Source organism: Temnothorax curvispinosus, unplaced genomic scaffold (assembly GCF_003070985.1).
Source record: "Temnothorax curvispinosus isolate PA1 unplaced genomic scaffold, ASM307098v1 QBEX01013013.1, whole genome shotgun sequence".
NCBI classification, from domain to species: domain Eukaryota; kingdom Metazoa; phylum Arthropoda; class Insecta; order Hymenoptera; family Formicidae; genus Temnothorax; species Temnothorax curvispinosus.
Window position 1 is genome coordinate 1 of NW_020222793.1, and position 1547 is coordinate 1547.

A 1547-nucleotide genomic window follows, 5' to 3' on the forward strand; every position below is an offset into this window, starting at 1 on the left:
TTGCATGTATTCACAATTAAATAGCCATTTTTAATAAAATCTACATAGGGCAACTCAAATCTGACAATTACTTATTATATAGATGGTTAATAAACAATAAAAATTACCGTTAGGCAACAATAAACGGTTCTATATAATATTTAAATATACGTTGTTAAATCTTCGCAAATGTATAGTGATATTATAATGCTTTATTCGCCTTATTTACCCTTGAAATTATTGTTGTAAATATGCTATTAACCTAATTTATTTTCACTTATTCTATAATCTTTCGTAAATATATTTTGTTGCTTTCAATAACCGTCTTGTTATGTATAATTCAACTTATGTCTAGAAACGTATTCGCATCGAGGCAGTCTTTTTTATTCTTTCTCTCTCTCTTTCTCTCTCTCTCTCTCTCTCTCTCTCTCTATATATATATATATATATATATATATATATATATATATATGTATAAGAAATCACCACTGTAGTTTTGATATTTATTTGTTAGATGTTAGTATTACAGAAAAATTCGAGATATAAAAAATTATCTTTCTATCGCCATTTCTTTCTTTTTCCTTCTTCTCACTCACACAAATCTTCACTTCGTTACGAATCACCGTCTATAGATACATAATAGCATAAAGTAATGTGTAAAACTAAAATGTTTTAAATAATCATTCCTTCTTCTTTTCTTAATCACACGTATACATTTCATTGCAGACCTAGCACTTCAACTACAATGGCAACGGCTATGGGTTCCTCTGCAGAATGTCAACAACTTTCTTTTGATTCTTCGTCTCTTCAATCAAGGCTACATAAGTAAGTAATTATTTGTTTTGCGTATATCACACAATATAGGGGAACCCGGGGCATAACAGGAACGCTAAGGTTTAATCAAGTTTACAACATATTAACAATAAATAAATAAACTTTGTTTTGTACTAAAATATTCTTTGAAATGTTTCCTATAAGAAAAATGCAAGTTTTACTACACAAGAATAGTTTAAAAAGACGAAATTATTATTTTTTGAAAACGTGAGTTAACCTTACTCTGGATTTTATGCGGGGTATAACGGGATACCTTATAAAACTTATTTTATTCTCAAATATATTAATGTCTAAAACTTGTTAAAAGTAATTTGTCATGACACAATATATGTAAAAATGTATCATTCCATTTTTAATTAATAATAATTATTTATTAATAATTATTACATGGACTTGCTCTTACATGCTCTGTGAGCCACTGACGCCTTACTTCTATGGCTCCGACCCATAATACGCATTGAATAATTTGTAACATTTTTCAGTTAAAAATAATATGAAAACTAATAACAGCACACGGGCAGAGACATATAAGAGCAATAATTTCCATATATTTCGTTACATGACAGCATCTCTGTAAAAAGATATCGATCGTAACCCATTTAGACCTATTATACCCCGTGGTCCCGTTATGCCTCGGGTTCCTCTAATAATATGTTACTTGTTAAATATTAACTTTTCTTTACAAGAATAATTTCCAGCGTTAATATCTTAAATAATTCCATTTCTAATAACAT

At 28.5% G+C, this 1547-nt stretch overlaps 1 protein-coding gene across 1 annotated transcript in view; it reads left to right on the plus strand.

The window, feature by feature from the left end:
* The first annotated feature begins 724 nt into the window (after positions 1-724).
* LOC112463077 overlaps positions 725-1547 on the plus strand; it is a 1935-nt gene continuing 1112 nt past the window's right edge. The window contains exon 1 of the mRNA XM_025029253.1: positions 725-804. Coding sequence (XP_024885021.1) covers positions 725-804 — 80 coding nt within the window. The remainder of the gene's footprint in view (positions 805-1547) is intronic.